At 43.9% G+C, this 19,617-nt stretch overlaps 1 protein-coding gene across 4 annotated transcripts in view; it reads right to left on the bottom strand.

Moving 5' to 3' along the window:
* LOC143292745 (3'-5' exoribonuclease HELZ2-like) overlaps positions 1 to 19,617 on the bottom strand; it is a 99,542-nt gene that overhangs the window by 22,873 nt on the left and 57,052 nt on the right. For all 4 annotated transcript variants that reach the window (XM_076603285.1, XM_076603288.1, XM_076603287.1 and 1 more), the window contains 12 exons: positions 19,013 to 19,204; positions 17,911 to 18,161; positions 16,776 to 16,906; positions 14,974 to 15,123; positions 13,435 to 13,710; positions 12,400 to 12,484; positions 11,467 to 11,777; positions 9,126 to 11,159; positions 4,408 to 4,672; positions 2,939 to 3,327; positions 2,067 to 2,267; positions 917 to 1,758 (listed from right to left, as the gene is read on the bottom strand). In XM_076603285.1, coding sequence (XP_076459400.1) covers positions 917 to 1,758; positions 2,067 to 2,267; positions 2,939 to 3,327; positions 4,408 to 4,672; positions 9,126 to 11,159; positions 11,467 to 11,777; positions 12,400 to 12,484; positions 13,435 to 13,710; positions 14,974 to 15,123; positions 16,776 to 16,906; positions 17,911 to 18,161; positions 19,013 to 19,204 — 5,127 coding nt within the window. The remainder of the gene's footprint in view (positions 1 to 916; positions 1,759 to 2,066; positions 2,268 to 2,938; positions 3,328 to 4,407; positions 4,673 to 9,125; positions 11,160 to 11,466; positions 11,778 to 12,399; positions 12,485 to 13,434; positions 13,711 to 14,973; positions 15,124 to 16,775; positions 16,907 to 17,910; positions 18,162 to 19,012; positions 19,205 to 19,617) is intronic.

Here is a 19,617-nt window from a genome sequence, read left to right as displayed (position 1 = left end):
TCCATCTCTCCTTCCTTCTCTCATTGACTCTACTCAGGCCGGCATCTCGGAAAAAAACAACAACAACCATTCTTTGCAGAACGAAGCAAACTGCACTGACTGAACAAGAACTTCACCAGAAAAAATTCTTTGGGATCAATGCAGCCCTCAAGGTGGAAAATTTAGTTCATAAAAATACCCAAACAAAACTCATCACCAATCACATTCATGTCACAATCTTTACATAACTGCATCTGTCATGAGATTGCTGATATTCAACCTAACTCAACTGGTAACTTGAGATAACATGAAGAAATCTTATTATCTTTAAACCCATACCATCATGCTGGAAAACAAATGCAAAAAATCCAACCTAAAATTTCACAACAACAAAGTTTTACAGTTAATGTTAAAATCTGCCGCCAAATGTTAAATGATATATTGTTGCAGACCACATTCAACAGTTCTTCAAAGAACTCCTTTCCCAGAAAAAGAGCAAGAATCCCTGAATCAGTCTGAACTTGCAACGCACACACACTCTCGCTGACAGAGGGAAATCAGTCTACACTGGCAACACACACTGTCACTGACAGAGGGAAATCAGTCTACACTGGCAACACACTGTCACTGACAGAGGGAAATCAGTCTACACTGGCAACACACTGTCACTGACAGAGGGAAATCAGTCTACACTGGCAACACACACACTCTCACCAACACAGGGAAATCAGTCTACACTGGCAACACACACTCTCACCGACACAGGGAAATCAGTCTACACTGGCAACACACACACTCTCACCGACACAGGGAAATCAGTCTACACTGGCAACACACACACTCTCACCGACACAGGGAAATCAGTCTACACTGGCAACACACACACTCTCACCGACACAGGGAAATCAGTCTACACTGGCAACACACACACTCTCACCGACAGAGGGTGGTCTTGGGGACCCACTCCACAGTGCAGGGCACCTGGCTGGTGACAGAGGAGTTCAGCAGCACGGCTGGCATCTCCACAGTGGAGGACTGCAGCCGCACCTGGACGCTGACCATGCCTTTCTTGTTGTGCTTTACCTTGTGCACCATGCAGTGCCCCACCCAGCTGACTACCGACGACCCCATGCTGACCAGCGCCACCACCCGCTCATCCAGTCCCTGCTGCTCCGGCATCTCCAGGCCCTTGTAGCGCACGCACAGCAGGTCGTGAGGCACAGGAACCGAACCCTCCAACCCAAACACATCCAGGTTGTCGCCGGACTGTGCATCGCCCGAGAAGAAAATGGCACGCTCCTTGCAGAAGGACTGGCTCAGGGAGAACTTGCCGACGATGCTGGACTCCTCGCCTTTCTCGCCCACCGTGGACCGCTGCTTCCACTCCACGAAGACGTTGTGGATGGTGGCAGAGGCCTGGCTGTGTACGGCCGTCTCCACTGCCTCCAGGGACAGGATGGGCATCCAGCACTGCTGGTAGGCCGCCTCATCTACGTGGGTGTTGGGGGCAGCTGGCAGGGACGTCAGCTTGGTGAAGCACTCTGCGGGGCTGGTGTAGTGCTCCAGACACAGGTCCAGTGTTGGCGTCAGGCCAATCAGCTGGAGGCGCGGGCACAACAGGCCTCGGAGCAGCTCCGCTGTCACCTGGATCTGCAGCACCATGCAGGTGTGCAGGGAGAGAGAGAACTCGGAGAAGTGGTGGATCACACCACCTGGGCGTGGCTCTGAGCTGACGTCAATAGCGAATCGGCCCTCCGACATGGAGCTGCTGATATGCTCCTGAAAATTCAAGGAAAAGAATGAAGAAAGAATGTTATGCCAGAGAAAAATTTTAAATACTCACTTTCATATACATTGACCAATCAACTCAAATACAAGCCCAGGTTTCTTTCATTCATTTACATCTGCACAAACACGAACACACACACACATGCACACACACACATATACATACACACACACACATATACACACACACACACATGCAACACACACACACACACACACACACACAAATACCCACTCTCACTCTGCGCACACAAAAACACACACTCTTCCTCTTCAACCTGTCCACAATGGTGACGAACCTGCGTCACAGGCACACTTTTCAGCAACTTCTCTTCGTTCTCTTCCCTCACAGCAGTCAGCAGTGTCTGCCAGTGGAACGGGGGAACGTGGCTGACAAAGCTATCAGCACACAACTCCACCGCGCCTTGTCGATTTCCTGCCACCGAACTGGTGTCTGAGGGAGAGGCATCATAGATCCTGCCTTGCCAGGTCACCTTCACCTGTGCAGGGTAACAACAGTGGGGTTTCTTTTATTTGTGAAAGAGGAGGAACGGGGGTGTGGGGGGAGGATAAGGGATATAAAATCCTGAACTTGAACATAAATAATTCTGAACCAAACATTCTTAAACATGAAACTGATCTTGTGACACTTGTTCAAGGTGAGCATGTTGCAAACCCTTCTGGCTAGTGTGGTGTGAACATTCAATCTATCGATTTTCCAATCATTCTATTCTTAAAAAGATTTTATTTCCCTTGACTATTATATCCTTTTTTTTAGCTCATGAATTATAATCTCCAGTAACTCATAATCAAAAACTTTTTTTTCGCTTTTCCTCTTGCAACTCTCTTAATGAAGGCATTTCACAACATCGTCACAAAATCCTTTCACACACATCAAAAATATTACCATTCATCAATGTATACCAAACTAATAAATTTCAGAATGTTTTTGTTACTTCCAGTCACTGTGATCCCCATCTTTCTCTCTCAAGGCCTGACCAGTGCGTTGGGTTTGTGCAAAGCTCAGGCATCTGCTCCTGTTTTTTTCTCAGGAGATGTGGCTTCACATTTATGTATCAGCCCACAAGTTTTGACGCCTATTTCAAACTGAAACTGAGACTGAAACTGAAACTTTCTCTCTCCTCACATGGAAGCTAGCTATGGTTCCTACCTGCTCTCCGTCTGAGGACACCTGTGGCAACGTGGACAGCTGAAGCGACGTCAGGCTGACAGTACGCTCCTCTTTGAGGACTGATGGGAAATTGGGGAAGTGCAACAGCACCTTCTGGCCATCCACCTTCTCCAGAACGGGGAAGAGGGTGAGGGGGCGGGACTGGAGGGAGGTGGCCAGGTGAACCAGGGCGTTGGCCGCTGTGTAGCTGTCCGCGCGCTGTTGGCTGTGGTTGCAGGCGGCTGCCAGTTGTGTGACCTCCGGCTGGGTGTAAGGGCAGAGGTCATCGGTGATGATGGCTGTCATGAGACGCTGCACCATGATACCGATGTAGCTGTGCAGGGGGCTTGTCATGGCTGTGAAGCACGGCAAGTTCAGCCGGTAGTGACCTGACCAACAGACAGATATCAAGGCTAACGGTTGATGGTCCCATCACCTATCATGGTCATTAGAGCAGAGAACTCCCAGGCAAGGCTGGGCGTCTTTTCACTGTCAGCTGCACAAAATCTTGCCAAGCAGAGCAAACTGATAGGCCTAGTTTGCATCAGTTTGACATGGTACAGTATACGACACCAAAACTGAGGATAAAGGTCCTATCACCTAATATGGTCAATAGGACAGAGTTCATCTTTACTGTGTGCTGGGCTCAGCAAAGTAATGTGGGCCCTGTCCTCTCCTCCTACTGTTTTAACCTTCTCCAGCCGAAGTCAGGTACCTATTCACACCTGAGTGGAGTGAGGAAAATCGGAGTAGTGTGCTTTTTTTAAGGACAAATCACCATGCTGAAATGAGACCCTGGTCACTGGTGAACACTGGATCTGAAGTCAACACCTGATTAAACCATGGTGCCTCCTAATAGACAAACATTACGCATGGTAAATTTATCCTGTAGTGACCTGATCAACAGAGAAATGCAAAAAATCACCAACTCTTAATTCTCCAAACTGACAAACAAATAAAGTACATAATTTCATACATAAAAGTCAAATAGTAAACATATCATACAATTACATAAAACAAAATGATAAAAATAAATAAACCAGGTTCACTAATATGCTTCAATCAAATGATCAGCACATATTTTCAGTCATAAGCATTCTTTAGAAGGCACAAAGTAAGCAGCATGGTGCATATGTACACACACATTGAATCACATGCACACATCACACACACACATACCACATGCATATACACACACATGCATGCTCACCGCACACATGCTCAACACACATACTCACATATGCACAATACACACACCACACACACAGACCAATGCACTACACACACACACCACATGCACACACAAACATGCACATCCACACACAATACACACGCCACACACACACATACCAACTCAAAACACATACACACACAACTCTCCCCCCCCCACACCCCCCTACCCACATGAACCACAAACCCATACACACACACCAACAACACACATTGCTCTCAGTTCCAACCCCGCCCACCTTGCTGTGAGGGATCCACATCACCAGAGCAGACAAACTGCTGTGGGGGGATGATGTCCTGCAGTTCCTTCAGCGCCACGCTGGTCTGTGGGTGGAGGGTGGGCGTGGCCACCACCTTCTGAATGACATGTGTGTACCCAAAGGGGGCGGCAGCCAACGCCTGGTTCCACAGGACTGTCACCACATCGAAATGGTCCAGAGGTTTGACCTCCTGGTCTCGCATGTAGCCGAACACGCACATGCACACCATGCGGCATGTGCACACCTGTAACAAACCCCTGAAAACTTGTGACGTCTGGAAGAATTATGGGAACCACATAGCGTCAGGTTCAGTTTCAAGGAGTCAAAGCATGTGGACACTACATCATATCTGCTTGAAAAAAATAGATAAAAGCCCGACCTGCACACAAACCCAATGCACTACCTACCTACCTAACCCCAATGTGCCAGCCAGGCCTTGAGAACCTTCCTTGGTTTGCAAACTACACCATAAAATGAAATTAGAAAAAATTAACAAAATGAAGGAATAAGTAAATTTTTATACATACTTTCCAAGCCTGTGAACCCAAAGATTTGTGTTAATGCAGCAGAAAGCTTTATGAATTGTGAAGTGTGTGTCAACGCAACAGTCAAGCTCAAGATTACACATGTACAATAGGGAGTTTCCATATTATATGTATTTGCATTTTTGAAACTCAACTTGAAAACTGTGAACAAGAACATTAACTCTATGGAGACGTAGTTAAACAGTTCATGTAGTTTTGCTGTTACGGGCAAATATTGGCATATTAAAAAAATTCAACACACTTTCACACAGAGACAAAGACATACAAATTATATATCACTAGAAAGTTTACTATCTCTTCTTTTAACATTTTAAAACAGTTTTCTCATTAAATGCTGCTAAATATTTCTTTTAATATTTTAAATTATGTCACTAAATACTGAAAAACAAATAAAATTGAAAAATAGGTATACTGTACTCACCAGGCATGTCATATCCATTAGCTAGCCCACGAAGAAGCATAAGATGATTTTCTCACACAGTAAGGTTCCAGTTTGAAGGCAAATGTTGCACAACAAACTGTTAAATAAAATAAAATAAAAGATCACAACACTGGAAAAACAGAAAACGCAAAACCATGCAAATCTATCACTTGAAAAAAAGAAGAAAAAACAAACTATTTACACATTTCTGCTGCAGCTAGATTATTATTTGCTGTAGTCCTTGACTGTGTGGAACACCTCAAAGCATGGAACAGCACAGACGGGCACTTTACACTGTTTGTGGTGGCTTTTTTTGCATTTTTCACCTCTTGATGCTCCTTGTGTTTTGTGTTTGGCGTAACACACCTTGCACTCTCTGTGTTTTCCTGGTCTGCTGCTCCCTGGTGGGTGGAATATTAGCAGGCCAGTGACTGCCTGGCCTCAGTCTCCCCATGTCTGATCCTGTGTCTGGCAGATCTCCTCCTCATGCGTGTAAAGTGTTTTGAATTTCTGTAACAGACAATGCTGTCATAAGAAAAACAAGAGAGGCAAGGCCTTCAAGACTCACTTGTGATACACACAAAAAAAAAAAAAAAAAAAAAAAAAAATCTAATCGTTAAAATGTGTTCTGTATTTGCTATTATAAAGCTTCAGGTTCAAAAAAAAAAAAAAAAAAAAAAAAAGAAGTCCTAACCAGATTCAAATCCCGCGTGTTCGGGTGAGAAGAAACTGTCTTACCCATCACACTATCGTGGCTCCTTAACTGACGTTCTAAAATTTAATATTTGAACATACTTTTTTAAAGGGCGATAAATCAATTGCGGAATTCGCAGTGAGAACGCTGTTTAAATCATATTATTCTGGTGTATCCTGGGCATTCAAAAAATCTTTAAGGGCAATTAAAAATTCTTTTTAAGTCTGTGGTAAAGGAGACGTGGCTATTGCCGCAATCACACTGCAACATTTAGCCGTTTTCTCTAGATCTAGATAGAAGTACAAGTTTAGTTACACCCGCCGGGAATGTAGTATGACACGGTCGATTCAATTTCTCTTTTATGTTCATTCTAGTTTTATAGTTTAAAAGTTGATATGAAAATTGAGTATTTTGTTAAACTAATAACATGTAGAGCCAAGTACAAGTACTTTTAAACGTCGTAAGAAGTGAAAAGGACTTCATTTTGAGAAAAGTCAAAACTGGAAATTTTTTCGTTTCATCATGATCAATTCAAGGGTATTAACTCACATGGTTTACAATTTTTAACTGTGAATTCCGACTGATTCTGTGGATATTTTTATGGCAGTTTGGGGCATAATCCAGTAAGTGATGAGCCGTTCACAAATCTTTCTCTGAATAAATATTTAATGGTCTCCTTTTTCAACTTTCCATCACGTTATCGTGTATTGTCCATTGAATATAGGATTGAACGGGCAGGTCAACAACTTGAAACAAAATGGCATCGTTCGCGTTCGCGAAGAATATGAGCACGCGCTTTGAATGTGTACAAATATGTGTACGCAATTGATTTTTGCCCATGACCTTCAGGGCTCAACTAATAGGTCTGTAAAGTCCACTCGTCGTATTGATTTTAGTATTTTCCGAAAAAGAACACTTGGGTGAATGAACATAGTGAAAGCCCTGTACACTGAGAGTAAAGCACACAAGCTTTTCATGTACTGAGTACACTTTAAAAATGTAATGTTTAAGATGAGAAAGATCAGTTTAAAGCAAATTAAGTCCCCTAGCATTAATTACAGATTAATTTCCCTTTTTTACTATCTGCACCAAAATGTTTGCAAAATAACTAAAACTTCCATGCTTAGCAAAAGACGTTCCAGTTAGTCGAACAAAAAATGATAATAATGACTGCTCTTGTTGTTGTGTCAGAGTATCAGATCAAAGTTCCAAGTTTAGAGAATACAAAAAATATAAATATAACAGTAAATGCAGTTTGCATATAATTTGGCTTCTTTTTTTAATTTTTTTTTGTGCCCCTCCCAGAGGTGCAATATTCTTTTAAACAAGATGACTGGAAAGAACTGAATTTTTCCTATTTTTATGCCTAATTTGGTGTCAACTGACAAAGTATTTGCAGAGAAAATGGCAATGTTAAAGTTTGACTCACTTTGTTTACACAAGTGAGTCAAAAAGAAGAAAAAAAGAAGAAAAGCTTTTGCATGTATTGCAATAAAAGGGGCAAAAAAACCAAAACAAATGCAAAATAGACATCAATAATATTACACAGCATATACACATGCATAATAATTCAGGAGTGACAGTATAAATAATACATGCACAGACATGCACATGCATAATACACTGACACACCCATTGCACAGATACACTCCCACACAATTTAGTAAGTGCACACACATAAAATGATAATTTTACATTAATCTATACAAATTATTCATCAAAAATTGTAAAAATCAACATTATTTACACAAGAAACAAATTATCAACAATATCAAATTGTAAACACTCACCTCAACAGGAGTGGGCGTGTCTGGAAAGTCGGTGAGAGTCCTGGGGTCCCAGTGAAAGGTGCAGCCAGTGGGAAGTTTGCCAGGTCTTTTTTCCACTCATACAAGTACTCTTACTCCTCATCGTCAACATCTACAGTCACCAAGTCATCTTGTCTTGCAGTATGGCCATCACTAGTATCACTGTTGATTTCTGTCTCAGCGTCGTAGGGATCAGTCAGCAAAGATTTGTCGTCACTTTCAAAATCATCATCTGGTACTAACTGAACGTCATCATCATCAGAAAAATCATCAGAGAATTCATCACCAGTGTCTAGGAGGTCACGTTCAAAGTCTGATCCTTCTTCTGTCACAATTTTGACAGCCTCACGCAGGAAGTACGTTCACTGTGCCGCCATGTTTGTTGTGTAAGCATCGTGACCCCTGACCGGGTCAAGAAAATTCAAGAAAAAAAGCCTTTCACTCAGTTAATGGTCAAGGGGAAATAACTCAATTTTTCCTAGACTGGTCCTTCAAGAAAGCCTGATTAGTTTCCCTTTAATTAAACACTGCTGAGTGTATGAAAAAAAATTCAGAGATCCGTCATATCTTACACTATGGCATGTCGTTCTGAACAGGCGGAGCACCGGTACTGAAGCTCTGGTGCATCTTCAATGAGTTAAATCCAATCTGTTTTGTATCGCATCACAGTTATGTCTTGAAACACATGGTGTGTTATCATTAATTCTTATATAACGCCTGACATCAGTCCGAGTCCAAGCTCTGACTGCTTAACAAAGACAGGCTAGATTGCATAACAGGCTGCCAACCTGGGTAGAGCTGATTGACAGCTGGCTTTAAGCACTCATCATTCATTTCCTGTGCCATTGTCAGACTTCAGTCATGGGGATGCACACACATATATATATTGTTCTCCAAAGCAAAAAGAGTATAAATGCATTGTTGTGATGAACTGCTTAAGTTATCCAAAACAAGAAAATATAAATGTACTGCTATGATGGACTACTAAAGTTCTCCAAAACAAAAAGTATGAATGTGTGGCTGTCATGAACTGCTAAAGTTCTCCAAAACAAAAACATATGAATGTGTGGCTGTAATGAACTGCTAAAGTTCTCCAAAACAAAAACATATGAATGTGTGGCTGTAATGAACTGCTAAAGTTCTCCAAAACAAAAACATATGAATGTGTGGCTGTGATGAAGTGCTGAACATGACTGCTGTTGTGCTGTGCACTCAGCAAGGGGAATCACCTTGCTGCCCTCCAGGAAGGGCTTGGTGAGGGCCACAGAGTTGATGGCGTCGGCAGCGTGCTTCGCCTTCCACTCCTCCAGCCTGTTCTGGTTGGGCGCCGCTTCCTGCAGGAGGGGTGTGCACTGGGGGAACACCTGCACCAGCTGGTCGGCCACCTGGGAGTTGGCCATGAGGAGCAGCTCCTGCATCAGGTGGTGGGCACGGGAGGACGCCGCCTCCACTGGGCCCAGGTCCGAGTCCAGGTGGGCATTGCCCTTCCGCTGCTTGCGCCGCATATGGGTGATCTGGTACAGCACCAGGATGCAGCTCTTCATGTAGTCATTCTCTGCGTTCTGCACGTCGTCCAGGATCTTCTCCACCTCCTCGAAGGAGAAGTGCTGCTTTGGGGTGACAATGGTGCGGTCCATGGCAGTCTGCACCACGTGCCACTCCTCCCCGCTCCCTGTCACCGTCATGAAGACTGACAGCGCGCAGCTGTTCCGGCCCACTCGCAGACTGCACACCTCAGAACTCAGCTCCTTGGGCACCAATGGTACAGGATCACGACCTATGGGCAAGATGGCAGTGCCCCGCTGTAGAGCTTCTCTGTCCAGGGCTGAGTCCTTCTTCATGAAGTGTGCCACATCAGTCACATGGACACACACCCGATAGGAGGTGTCCGACAGCTGGTCGATGCTGAAAGCCACCTGAATGTCAGTGGACTGAGGAGAATCAATGGTGAAGCACCAGGTGGTGGTGGTGATGTCGGTACGTGAGCTGTAGACCTCTGCAGGCAGACTGTAGCCCTCGGGGTACTCAGACTGCAGCTCCTGCATCACAGTGCTGCTGAAGTGGGTGGGCAGGTGATACTCGATGTCCAAGATGTTGAGGGCAGAGGTCAAGTCATGGCCCGCTGGCAGCACTCCCACAACGATGCCGATTGGATTGGAGAACCCGGGCAGCCATTTGAGATACCTGACCACAAACAGTTTCCCCTCTGTGGCATTGGCCTCAACTTTCTCGTAGTGGCTGAAGGTGAGCGTCTTGTTGTCTGCCAGCTGGTAGACACACACAAAGCCCTTCTTCACCCGCTGCACGTCCTTTGGGAGCAGCACATTGTAGATGCTTGGAACGCCTGGGTTGATGGGGCTCAGCATGCCCATGTTGGTGGGGTTGACAGAGCACACAAAGGAACGACAACTACTGTTGATGGCCCTCTGCCAGATTCCCACCACCCTGCCATGCACTCCCTTGCTCTCGTTACCCTTCCCTTCACACTCTCCAAGGATCTCCACCACCACTTCATCCTTGTCAAATGCCCGCCCTCGATGCAGCGACCCTCTGACCTCCACTTCCTGCACATGATCCTGGGGGTTGAGGACCTTAGCTATGCAGCTCTCGCCGTGAATGTGGATGGTGCACAGCTTGAAGTGGTCTGGCTGACTGAGGAGCACGTCCTGCAGAGTGCTCTCACTGTAGTTGAAGTACTGGGTCAGCATTTGACTGTCCCTGTCTGTGTCCTCATAGATCACTTCATCGCTGTCAAACTCCTTGCCGGCACCTGACGCCTGCGTCATCTTCCTTCGCTGGTCTTCGTTCTCCAGACTTGGGTCATACGACGCCACGGCATGGCCTTTCTCCTCCACCACCCTCACACACTCTATTCTCCGGGGCTCTGGGCTGCTCACCAAATCACCCGCCAGCTGAAGTAAGATCTCATCTGCTGTCAGAGATAATTCTGTCGCTTTGTCCTTTGAGGTTATAGTAGGCTTGGTGAACTTCACTTTGCTGACAGGTTTGAGGGACTTGAGGGGAGCAGGTGAAGTCTTCTCAGGATCCTTTGGAGGCATCACTGTGTCAGCAACACCACTGACACCAGCAGCTGTCTCTGGCTTGTCAGCTGGGGTGTCCAGGCCAACACCTTCCTCTGTGTGTGGTTTCTTGTCACTTGCTGGGCCCTGGTGGAGGGGAGAGGTGGAGGGTTGTGAAGTGGGGTTGCACAGCTCGGCCACCTCCTTCAGCCGTTTGTTCATGGTGACCTGCAGCTGTACCACCTGTCAACACAGTTCACAGTGACGATCACACACCCCACCTCCACCTGCACTGACACCAGCATCTGCCATTCATAATTAGAATATGTGGAAAGAACAGATTTTTTCCTACTTTCAAGCCAAGTTTTATATTGACAGACAACAGATAAAAATATTTCCACAGAAAACGAATTGTTAAAGTCTACCATGGACTCACACACACATCCTTACACAGACACACAGATAATTGAAACACAGGTCAATCACATGGACTCAACACCGTGTGCTGACACACCCATAAACCAACAAAAAGTGTTCTGATCATGCAGACCTGAATCCTGATGCTCTCATAGGTCATGCCGCGTGGGTGGATGCTGCCCATATTGTGGCAGTGCTTCAGGTAGGTGCGCCAGATCTGAATGCAGTCACCAATGGCACACAAGGCCACGGGGTCTCCCACCACAGCCACCAGGGACTTGGTTCGGGTCATGGCTGTGTTCAGCAGCTTGCAGTCCGACAGGAAGGCAAAGTCTGCCACGTCCCCCACTGCATCCGCCTCTTTCAGGGCTCTGGCCACATGCTCACTGTCCAGCAGGTTCCTCGTCCGCACAGTGGAGATGAACAGGGCCCGGAATTCCTTCCCTGGGATAACGTGGGATTGTGGTGTTACAACAACGTCTTTGGTTTCTTTTGTTGTGGATGGCAAGTTGCTTGTGGAGTGAGTGAGTTAGTGAGAGAGTGTGTGTGTGTATGTGTCCATGCATGGTGTATGCGTGTATATGTGAGCCCTCATATGAACCTGTGTCACTCTGTGTATGTGTCATTGTGTGTGTGTATGTGTATGTGTCCTCATTCATGTGTATGTGTCACTCTGTGTGTGTGTGTGTGTGTGTGTGTGTGTGTGTGTGTGTGTGTGTTTGTGATGGTTTGGACATCAAATTCCCAATAGATGATATCAGACTTGAACTCATGTATGCCAGTGCACATGATCTACTGCCATATTTCATTTTGAGCCTGTATCTGCTTTTTCATATGCCAGCAGCTTCCTTATCTATGTACACCTTGCTCATGTATGTAAACCGCACATGATCTACTGCCATATTTCATTTTGAGCCTGTATCTGCTTTTTCATATGCCAGCAGCTTCCTTATTTATGTACACCTTGCTCATGTATGTAAACATGATAAAAGGCACAAAAATTTCATTCAGCAGTGAACAAAACAGGCAGTCAGTCACAAATTTGATTTTTTTTAAAAGCTGTTACCTTGAATATTCTGCACTGTTTCCACGTTTACTCTACGCAGATCAGGATTGCGTTTGGTTTTCAGAATGTAACGTATCTGCTTCACCTGCAATGGGAACGACACTTTCAGCTTACCCATTCAGTGTGAGTTTCAGTGACATGACAGTAGTTTCTTTCATACGGAGTGAGTCCAGTCTTCCCATGACCAACTCAACACAGACACAATATGACTGTAAATTCATGCCATTGCTGTCCTGGACAGTTACTGAACATGAAACCATGTAAATATCTGTCACTAAATCTATGATCTATCATCATCTACCCATGTATCTATTCCCTAACACATTTGGCTGACTGTTGCATTTGTGCGGTGTACATATTGTGTGTGTGTGTGTGTGGACAGGAATGTGTGTATGTGTTTGTAGACATACATGTGTGTGTGTCATCATGCGTGTTAAAAAAAAATGACAGAGAACAAGGTCCTCCTTCTCGTCACAACATGAATTTCATACTCAAAAGATAAAACGTTCTACTGAGAACAGAGGGGGAAAAAAAAAATCCATGTCTGAGTCCCACCTGCTTGTGTAAAGTGTTCGTGAAATGCTAAATATAACAGAAATCATAGCTTTTGATTCACATGTGTACTTTTATCATTTCAAATGGAAGTAAAACACACATACATACACACAAACACACACAACACACACACACATAAATGGGAAATCAAGAAGCACCACTATTAGCTCAGATGGCTCCTTCCAAATCAGTCATTTAGAGATTAACTTTTCAAAATAACCTTTACTTTCAAGTCAACCATTCTGAGAGAACCTTTTCAAGTTATTCTTTCTTTCCAAATCAGTTTCCCATTCACTCTGATCACTTATCACTGCCTTCTAGCGAACAACCCCAGTGCCTCTACTTTCACTTCAGTGCAGGGTTTAAGCACGATGGGTTATGCTGCTGGTCAGGCATTTTCTTAGTTGTAGCATATATGGATTTGTCTGAAAGAGGTGACGCCTCCTTGAGGTTTTTAACTGAACTCAGTGCAGGACCTACCTGATCAAGGTAGGGAGTGACTACGCTGATCTCCTCCGGAGCTTTCTTGCCCCACTCCTGTGGCCAGTTGTCCAACAGCTCCATGACTCGCTCCACCACCTCGGAGCTCTCCGCCAAGTTGTGGAAGGAGATGCTGTCATGCTCCTGCATCTCTCTGCCTTGCACAGCATAGAACAGCAAGGGAGTCAGCTCCACCACTGATGGAATGCTGCCGCTGGCCGTCAGTTTCTCCGGCCCTCCGTAGAAGACAGCGGAAATGAACCGCAGGATCTCTTTCTGTAGAGGAGGACAAATGAATCAATGGCACATGAACAGGCTCAAGAAAAGAGTCAAAAATGTACACATACACACATGTGTATATGTAGAACTGGACACCATAGCAGTGAAAAAAAATCCAGTGTTTGTAAACAACTTTTTTTTTTACATGAACAGGCTCAAGAATACAGTCACAAATGTACACATACACACACGTGTATGTGTAGAACTTAACACCATAGCAGTGGGGGAAAAAGCAGTACAAGTAAACATTTGTTCATCACTTTAAAGATCACTATGTGCAAAATCTTTCTATGCATGTCCAGGAAAAAACACTTATTTCATTTCCTCATTGAAAAACTGCCTCTTTGTTTCTACTTTCCTTGTAAAATAGTATACACTAATAAGACCAAATCAGATGGAGTGTGATGTACACTGATTTCCAATGACACCAGTGACAAAAAACAACTGCAATGCAAGACTACTAAAACCTTTTTTTAGGAAACATAGACGACCCTTCTTAAAGGCTGCACTGCACATCAATAAAAGAGACCTATTTCAAAGTAAAAAAAGAAAAAAAAAACCCCCCAAAACAACAAGTAGAACCCATATGAAGTCAGGACTGGAGAACTGAAGAACACTTAAAGTAAAATAACTGAACAATAGTTGGTCTAGCAAGGCAAGCGAACATTCCTGTTGATATATTGGAGTGCTGGCCTAGAGGTAACGTGTCTGCCTAGGAAGGAGAAAATCTGAGCCCAATGATTTGATCCCCACATTCGCCAATATTTTCTCCCCCTCCAATAGACCCTGAGTGGTGGTCTGGACACTAGTCATTCAAATGAGACAATAAACTGAGGTCCCGTGGGCAGCATGCTCCCCGTACACATGAAAGAACCCACGGAAACAAAAGGGTTGTCTCTGGCAAAATCCTGTAGAAAAATCCTCTTTGATAGGAAAACAAATACACTTGCATGCAGAAAAAAAAATAAAAGGAAAAGAAAAGGGGTGGCGCTCTCATTATATTGACTTACTCTCCCTGGGGAAAGCAGCCTGGATTTCACACAGAGAAATCTGTTGTGACAAAAGAGTAATACAGAATAATACAACACAGTACAATACAATAAAAGATGGCTTACTTGCAGCTGATGGGGAAAGAGACAAGATTGGTATCAAATAACCAAATCAAATCAAATCAGATTCTGGTGCTTAGAGTTTTACCAACCACTGAGGCCATCTAAAGGCTACTGCAACATTAGCATCTTATCGAGTAACCACAGTCACCTTTGTGCGGTAGTTGATGGTGAGGAAGATGGTGAGGGCAGTGGACCTCGGTATCTTCTGCAGCTGGTGGTAGAACTGAAAGTAGTGGTCATGCAATCGCTCCAACATGGACTTGCCGAAGTTCTGACGTCTTGCTTCCACAGAATACACCTGGCACCAGCACAACACACCAAATTCAAATGATATAACTACCACTACTACTACTTCAATTCAAATTTAACTCATTCAACTGATCATAATAAACTACTACTATTACAACTTCAATTCAAATTTAACTCATACTTAATTGGTTATAATATATATACTACTACTAACTTCTACTACTACACTACTACTTCCTTCATCATCATCAATATAAACAAAACAGTCCCAAAGTCTGTGGCCTTTCATGCCCTGCTCTCATGGTGACCTAAGTTTAGATACCCCTTCACTTCCGTGCTTGGGATGAGTCCTGTTAATGTCTTCAGTGTCGGCAGATTCATGGGGGGCTGTTGTTGGAGGGACGCTCACTCAGTCTGGCTCCGTGACTAAGCCATTATTGTCGTTAGTAGGGGGCTTAGTAGGTGGTGTCCTAAGTACGTTAAATCAAAACAGGCACCACTGAACACCACCGAAATGACTCAGTGGCAGTGCAGGGTCTCCTCTGGTGTGTGGCCATCTGGCAACCTAACATCGATAGTTCCCTGCGGACTGCCGACATTGGGAGTGTGACAGATGAACCCCAGTGTGGCTGTGTTTGGAGGATTCGGAATGAGCAGCGTGGGAAAAATGCCACTGAAACGGTGCAGACGTTGGGCAGCAAAAAAAACAAAAACAAAAACCCACCAAAAACGCTGCTACTACCAGAAGAAAGTAGACATTTAGTTTCAGGCAATGATTATGATAATCCGCTCAAGCTAAGCTTATGATGACCAGTGCTCTATGATGTTATAAATTGAAGTTGATGTGTTTTCTCTTCTTTTTTCTTTTTTTGTAAATGGAGTTTGCGCTGCTTGATTTTTTTCTCTTATGTATATAATAAAGATGAATTGAAATGTTATTTCCAACAATGACAATGGTAATCAAGATAGTCATTTACATGTGCTGTATCACAATTGACACAAAACGCTTGCAAAAATGAGTCATACAACCAGAACTGGGAGGGAAACAACCAAACACTGGTGGGGAACAAACACAGGTATTTACCATATCTTATAATTTGATAAATAGCAAAATCTCATGCTGAGTTCCTGAAGCCCCATGACTCTCCCAATGCCATTCAAACACTCTGTACCCCATCAGTGCAGATGCACTGTGGTTTCAGTGCACAAGCCCTACAACAGCTGAGTGCACTGTCAAAGCCAATCTTCATATACAAAACACAGACATCGTCATTAAAAACACACTCAATTTGCATGAAAACACCGTAGAACCACAAAGTGGAAGTTACAGCCAACAAGTCAATGCACCAAGCAAGAACACAACTGACTGAGAAAGCGAAACTGAACATGCATACTCAGTTCAAGGGAAGCAACCAGGGATTACGAATAAATCAGTACTTGGAATGCAAAGGTTAAAGGCAACACTAGTGGCTGAGCTGACCTTGCGACACTTTATTTTATTTCACTATCTATCTACTTTTTAAAAATGTTATTTGTTTGTTTGTTTATTATCTATTTATCTATTCATTAATTTAATGATGTATCAATTCATTTGTTTATGCTTTTTTTTTCTCACGCTGCTGGTCAGGCATCTGCTGAGCAGATGTAGTGTAGTGTATATGGATTTGTCCGAACGCAGTAAATAAACTGAACTGAACTGACCTTGGGACTGATCTGCAGGTGATCCCCTGTCAGCACCACACATGTCTTGTCTGTGGCCAGCGTTAGGGGCATGATGGTCTCACACTCCAAAGCCTGCGCCGCTTCATCAATGAAGATGTGAGTGAAGGCACCTTTCACAGGAAACAAGATTTGAAGACTTTAATAGAGTTTCAGTTTCAAGGAGGTGTGAAAGTATGTTGACTGATCCAAATACGCTACACGTCTGCTTAAAAAATTTTTCTTAAGGGAACAGATGCCTGACGTAGCATGAACTCAGCATGCTGGTCAGTCACTGAGAGACTACCCTAGGTTTGTAAAGTGTGAGGAGGAAGGTGGCAGAATGGTTAAGACGCTCAGCTACCTATACAGAGAGTCCATGAGGGTGTGGATTCGAATACCACTCTCGCCCTTTCTCCAAAGTTTGACTGGAAAATCAAACTGAGCGTCTAGTCTTTGGGATGAGACGAGGTCCCGTGTGCAGCACACACTTGGCGCACTGAAAAAGAACCCATGGCAATTAGAGTGTTGTCCTCTGGCAAAATTATGTAAAACGAAATCTATTCTGATAGGTACACAAATACATAAGCATGCACTCAAGGCCTGAAAAGTGCGTTGGGTTATGCTGCTGTCAGGCATCTGCCTAGCAGAGATGGTGAAGCATATATGGATTTGTCCGAACACAGTGACGCCTCGAGAAACTGAAACTGAAACTCTATAAATATGAAATATTTTAAAAGCGACATTTTTACTCATAAGAGTATTTTCATATCTAAAAAAGAAAACAGAAGTAAAAGAGTATTTTTGTACCCAAAAAAAGCAACAAATAATGTTATAGTGAAAGTGACTAAATATTTTAATGCAATGCTACAAATACAGGATAGGTGTAGATGTAGTGGGTTTGGGTGTGGATGAGTGCTCGACAGGATGGGTGTAGGTGCATGCATAGGTGAGGGTGTGGGTGGGTGGGTATCTGTGTGCAAAACTGTAAGCATATGTAAATGACTATCTGTGTGTGTGTGTGTGTGTGTGTGTGTGTGTGTATGTTTGTGTGCATGTGTGTGTGCGTGTGCATGTGCATGCACGCACATGCCTGTGTGTGTGTGGAGGAAGGGAAAGGAAAGCGGCACTAGTGAACCTTTCAGCTTCTTGATGGTCAGGGTGAGAGCCATCTCCACAGTCGTGATGATGATTCTGTGCTGGCCAATGACCTCAGCATCAGGGATCTCAAATGATGTCCCATCACGAGACAAACAGCAATACTTGCGGACAGCCGGTGGAGTGTTCTCCACAAACCGCTCCTCAGCCACAATGCGTAGCAGCAGTTGACTTTTGTTGGCCTTGGTCAAGTAGGGGTCAAGATACTTGGCCACATACAAGTTGGCGGCACTGACAGAGACAACCAATGATTGTTTGTAAAATTCACAGCATATGCAAGCGTAGTACCTTTTTTTGTGTGTAAGTGTGTGTGTGTGTGTGTGTGTGTGTGTGTGTGAGTGTGTGTGTGTGTTTGTGCGTGTATGTGTGTGTGTGTGTGTGTGTGTGTGTCTGTGTCTGTGACTGAAGCCTGACTGAATGTCATAGGAAATGAATGAGCACCTAAAGGCAGCTATTCAAAGTCGGCTCTACCCAGGTAGGCAGCCTGCTGTGCAAATGACTCCCTGTTTGTAAAGCACTTACAGCTTGTCTCTGACCAAGGATAGGTTGCTATATAAGTATCCATATCAATATTTTTTTGAAGGCTTCAATCAAATTAAGAAAAAATAAAACAAATAACATAAAAACAGTACCACTAACACAGTAATGGTTCAAGAAAAAACATAAGAACAATACCAATAATACAGTTACAGTTCAAAGTCTGCTTGATGATGAAGAGATTGGCAGGCAAGTTGTATACTGATACATAACCCGGCAAGTGAACACCATAAGAAAAGTACTTCTGGTGATTCAAAGTCTCTCTGATGCTTTTTGACTGCCAAGAAGTGACTTTTGCTAGTGACAAACCCCTTGCTGCCATGTGTTCTTTTGTATGCACTAAATGCATGGTACACACAGGACCTTGATTTATCATCTCATCCAAAAGACTAGCATCCAGACTGCCACTGATGGTCTAGTGGAGGGGGAAGTAAAAATCCCAGTCTGTACATGGGGCTGAAACCTGTGGACAACTGCCGCATCACCACTAGGTCACCAGTCCATATGGCTGCATGCTGTGGCAGGTGACTTTCAACAATACAAACCTGTTAGACTGGGCACAAATCAGGATTCTGGTGGAAGACTTTTCTTTGAGCAGAACCATGGCCGCCTGAGCCAGAGTCTCCGTTTTGCCCGTGCCAAATGGCCCAAACATGATGAATGGTGGAGTGTAGCCTGTCCTTTCAGCAACAATGAAACGCACAGCCTGCATCTGGTCACTGTTCAGGTTGCGAGATCTGTAAACAGAAAAGCAAGATGCATGCATTTTGCTTCAGTTCAGCTCTGTTAAACTTGCTCACCTATTGCTACTGCATGCTGTGCTGGCTGAACTTATTAATTCCATGACTACTGGAGTATTTTCTGTTTTTAACATTGCCATACATTGGAGAAAATGACACTTCCAAGTAGCATTACAAAAACAATCACTGCTCACTTTCTAAAAGATGTTTTGATTAAACTTCATATATGCTTCAGCAAATGTTCTTGAATGAAACCAAAAAAGAAATATATTGCTAGAATTATTAATCTGTTCTATTTTTACACAACTGACATGGTCAAAGGGTTAAAACAAGTAATTTGCAAATGTGACAACAACAAAAAATGGATACTAACCATTCATTAGTCTGACTTTTCCACAAAACAATGAAAA

The sequence above is a fragment of the Babylonia areolata genome, chromosome 18 (genome assembly GCF_041734735.1).
Source record: "Babylonia areolata isolate BAREFJ2019XMU chromosome 18, ASM4173473v1, whole genome shotgun sequence".
Taxonomy (NCBI): Eukaryota; Metazoa; Mollusca; class Gastropoda; order Neogastropoda; family Buccinidae; genus Babylonia; species Babylonia areolata.
The sequence above is the reverse complement of the archived record's forward strand: the minus strand, read 5'-3'. Positions and strand labels throughout refer to the sequence as shown.